Raw genomic sequence first — 5000 nt, forward strand, 5'->3', positions numbered from 1 at the left:
TTATCCTTAAAATCGTAAATGTTTTTAAGTGCAACATGGAAAAACACAATATGTAGAGCGAAGGTATATTCACGTTGTAAATGCAATTCCTTATTATGCATGACCAGAATCAAGGTATAAGACCATACATTTAGGGTAATTTCTTTGTCAGAGACACTTGCCGGTTCCCTTTATAATAATTCTGTACTAGTATCTACAAGACGTCGTAGAATTATTGAAATGGAGATAGAGAGAAACATTTTTTTCCTTGGCATCACAAAAGATAGAGAGGGGGGGGAGGGAGAGAGAGAGAGAGAGAGAGAGAGAGAGAGAGAGAGAGACAGAGAGAGAGAGAGTGGGGAGGGATAGAGGGAGGAAAAGAGAGAGAAAGAGAGAGAGAGAGAGGCAGACAGACAGAGAGAGAGAAAGAGAGAGAGAGAGAGAGAGAGAAGAGAGAGGGAGGAGGAGGGAGGAGGGAGGGAGGAGGGAGAGAGAGAGAGAGGGGGGGAGAGAGAGAAAGAGAGAGAGTTAGAGAGACAGAGAGAGAGAAAGAGAGAGAAAAGAAGAAGAAGAAAAGAAAAACACAGCAAATATTTAGTACTGTAAATAATCTAATATGTGATAAGAATGATCCATTGACACTATAAATTCGATCAAACCCGACCGAGAAATTAAAACTATATGTGCACCCTGTTTTCCATCACCTTTGACACAACAGTTCAAATGAGACCAACGTTCACTTTACAAAAATTTAATTTGTTATTCATCTATTTAACCAACACTTAGATTTTTGTTATATCCTTGGCATTCTCTCCACAATAACATACCTTCTTAACGTGATTTTCCATACCTAGAACAACCAGTCTCTCCGTCCAACACCAAAAATACCAGGCAACAAATACCGCTGGAATACCACTAAACACCAGGGCATCGGGAACCAGGGCATCGGGAACCAGGGCATCGGGAACCAGGGCATCGGGAACCAGGGCATCGGGAACCAGGGCATCGGGAACCAGGGCATCGGGAACCAGGGCATCGGGAACCAGGGCATCGGGAACCAGGGCATCGCCAACCAAGGGCATCGCCAATCAGGGCATCGCCGACCAGGGCATCGCCGACCAGGGCATCGCCTACCAGGGCATCGCCAATCAGGGCATCGCCAATCAGGGCATCGCCGACCAGGGCATCGCCGACCAGGGCATCGCCTACCAGGGCATCGCCTACCAGGGCATCGCCAACCAGGGCATCGCCGACCAGGGCATCGCCAATCAGGGCATCGCCAGCCAGGGCATCGCCAGCCAGGGCATCGCCGACCAGGGCATCGCCAACCAGGGCATCGCCGACCAGGGCATCGCCGACCAGGGCATCGCCAGCCAGGGCATCGCCAGCCAGGGCATCGCCGACCAGGGCATCGCCAACCAGGGCATCGCCAATCAGGGCATCGCCAGCCAGGGCATCGCCAGCCAGGGCATCGCCGACCAGGGCATCGCCAACCAGGGCATCGCCGACCAGGGCATCGCCAACCAGGGCATCGCCAACCAGGGCATCGCCAACCAGGGCATCGCCAATCAGGGCATCGCCAATCAGGGCATCGCCAACCAGGGCATCGCCAACCAGGGCATCGCCGACCAGGGCATCGCCAGCCAGGGCATCGCCGACCAGGGCATCGCCAACCAGGGCATCGCCAACCAGGGCATCACCAACCAGGGCATCGCCAACCAGGGCATCGCCAACCAGGGCATCGCCAACCAGGGCATCACCAACCAGGGCATCGCCAATCAGGGCATCGCCAACCAGGGCATCGCCAACCAGGGCATCGCCAATCAGGGCATCGCCAACCAGGGCATCGCCAACCAGGGCATCGCCAACCAGGGCATCACCAACCAGGGCATCGCCAATCAGGGCATCGCCAACCAGGGCATCGCCAAACCAGGGCATCACCAACCAGGCATCACCAACCAGGGCATCGCCAACCAGGGCATCGCCAACCAGGGCATCGCCAACCAGGGCATCGCCAATCAGGGCATCGCCAACCAGGGCATCGCCAACCAGGGCATCGCCAACCAGGGCATCACCAACCAGGGCATCGCCAATCAGGGCATCGCCAACCAGGGCATCGCCAACCAGGGCATCGCCAACCAGGGCATCACCAACCAGGGCATCGCCAATCAGGGCATCGCCAACCAGGGCATCGCCAACCAGGGCATCACCAACCAGGGCATCGCCAATCAGGGCATCGCCAACCAGGGCATCGCCAACCAGGGCATCGCCAACCAGGGCATCGCCAATCAGGGCATCGCCAACCAGGGCATCGCCAACCAGGGCATCGCCAACCAGGGCATCACCAACCAGGGCATCGCCAATCAGGGCATCGCCAACCAGGGCATCGCCAACCAGGGCATCGCCAGCCAGGGCATCGCCGACCAGGGCATCGCCAACCAGGGCATCGCCTACCAGGGCATCGCCTACCAGGGCATCGCCAACCAGGGCATCGCCAACCAAGGCATCACCAACCAGGGCATCGCCAACCAGGGCATCGCTAACCACGGCATCGCCAACCAGGGCATCGCCTACCAGGGCATCGCCAACCAGGGCATCGCCAACCAGGGCATCGCCAACCAGGGCATCGGCAGCCAGGGCATCGCCAACCAGGGCATCGGCATCGCCAACCAGGGCATCGCCAACCAAGGCATCGCCATCCAGGGCATCGGCATCGCCAACCAGGGCATCGCCAATCAGGGCATACGACCGTTAAAGACAGCGACAGCCCCTAGACCCAGATCTGATAAACAGCTATCTCTTGTCGCGATTTTTTTTGTCGTTTTTACCCTTCTATATCTGTCTAGAAGTATGTATAAGAATTGATGAATGAATAAATAAGTGGATAGATAGATAGATGGATAGATAGATAGGTAGATAGATAGATACGTAGATAGATAGATAGATAGATGGATAGATAGATAGACAGATAGATAGATAGATAGATAGATAGATAGATAGATAGATAGATAGATAGATAGATAGATAGATAGATAGATAGATAGATAGATAGATGGATAGATAGGTAGATAGAAAGCCAGATGGACAGACAGACAGATAGATAGATAGATAAACATCTGTATAAATGAATAGGTAAACGCATACTCAGTCAATAAATTATTTTTTCTTGATAATCTAGTGAATTTGACATCGATTTCCCGGAGACAAAATATTAAGACAAATATTCATTCTTACATACTTTAAACGCCACAGATTTACGACAATCTTCCCGAAATCCAGTTTATTTTTATCGTAATCTCCAAAATCGATCCACGCATTCGGACATCTGGTCGGTATTATCTCTTTCTTATCTCTTTCGTGCGTATTATCTGTTTATTGGCTTACCTGCGTTCGTCGGAGGAATGTTAAATAAAGCAAAAAAGAGTTGGGTTTTAAGACGCTTTTAGATATACTGAGATACGAGATTCCTTTTCGACAGCTGTCCTTGTCCGAGAAAGGCAAATGAAGGTAAACGTTATAGGGGTAACCGGCTAAACACACACACACACACACACACACACACACACACACACACACACACACACACACACACACACACACACACACACACACACACACACACACACACACACATATATATATATATATATATATATATATATATATATATATATATATACATATATATATATATACACACACAAACACACACACACACACACACACACACACACATATATATATATATATATATATATATATATATATATATATATATATATATATATATATATATATAAATACACTCACACACACATACACACACACACACACACACACACACACACACACACACATATATATATATATATATATATATATATATATATATATATATATATATATATATATATATATACATATATAATGTACATGGCTACATGTGTCTGTGTCTGTGTCTGTGTGTCTTAATGTAGGTGTACAAACATGCGATTATGACTGTTGGTGTATTAGCGAATATCCACGTACACCAACAAGTGTACAGAAGGTAGCCACGCTGGGCCTCGCAGTGTGGAAGGACCTGAGTGCATAGCGACGCTGGCGACGAGTGCCTGCAGCTTCTACTCTCCCCGTCTCTCTCTGCTCCTTCTGCCGGAGCATTATTCATCTCCGGCCATGATGATACTTCTCTGGGATGCTGTCTTGGGCCGGAGATCGTGTCATTTGTTATTTTGAATTTGTTTCTTGGAAAACTGATGGCAGTCGTCGTGTGTCTTTCATAATCGCATTTCTCATGGGAAAGGTACTATTAGCATTAATGTGGCTCTGGATGCCCGGATGTCGAATTCCTGGGAGGACGTCCACGCTAATCTCGGAATCCGAAGCGCCTTGGCGTGCAATGCAGCTTCAAAGTCGACGGTTTGGCCAGCGGCGTCTCCGGCGAGCATCGATTCCTTAATCTCATTTCGTGACCGGCTCTCACACGAAGAAAATGCCGAGGTATTTTCCGAAACAATAAACGAATGCATAGCAGGGTCCCCGGCCTGCCATTGGACATACTTCACTTACGACAAAGTCGACGGTTGGCGCGAGGACGAAAGTTTATCGCGCATCTGGCATCTTCGACCGCATTTTGGCGCCATCTGTTTGGATTTCGGATAATTTCTCTTCGGGATGTTGAAATAATAGATCATATCGAATTTCATAGACCGATTTTCCGTGGAGGATACGGAAATCCGATTAAATATTCATGATCGCATTCGTTACCTGGAAAATAAACAGGAGACACTCGAGGTTCGGAAGATAGAATGCTGGTCACGAAATATGAAGTCGTCGGATCGTTACAGTGTCAAACGTCCCCGTCAATAAGTGGAGAGTAACCGTGGACACCCATTCCATTATCGACCTAACGGACGTCGCCTCTACGGCTCTCTCACGCGCGGCCGTTATCAAATATGCAATAGACCCCGACAGCACAATGGCAAAGGAATCCAAAGTTTTATCTCACAGGCTTCAACCCC

At 49.3% G+C, this 5000-nt stretch overlaps 1 protein-coding gene across 1 annotated transcript in view; it reads left to right on the forward strand.

Moving 5' to 3' along the window:
• Positions 1-4072, forward strand: part of LOC138862102 (ribosome-binding protein 1-like) — an 8474-nt gene extending 4402 nt beyond the window's left edge. The window contains exons 3-9 of the mRNA XM_070123262.1: positions 108-114; positions 834-1707; positions 1837-2007; positions 2317-2719; positions 3232-3307; positions 3458-3486; positions 3957-4072. Of these exons, the coding sequence (XP_069979363.1) occupies positions 108-114; positions 834-1707; positions 1837-2007; positions 2317-2719; positions 3232-3307; positions 3458-3486; positions 3957-4072 (1676 nt within the window). The remainder of the gene's footprint in view (positions 1-107; positions 115-833; positions 1708-1836; positions 2008-2316; positions 2720-3231; positions 3308-3457; positions 3487-3956) is intronic.
• Positions 4073-5000: the final 928 nt, after the last annotated feature.

Source organism: Penaeus vannamei, chromosome 7 (genome assembly GCF_042767895.1).
Source record: "Penaeus vannamei isolate JL-2024 chromosome 7, ASM4276789v1, whole genome shotgun sequence".
Taxonomy (NCBI): Eukaryota; Metazoa; Arthropoda; class Malacostraca; order Decapoda; family Penaeidae; genus Penaeus; species Penaeus vannamei.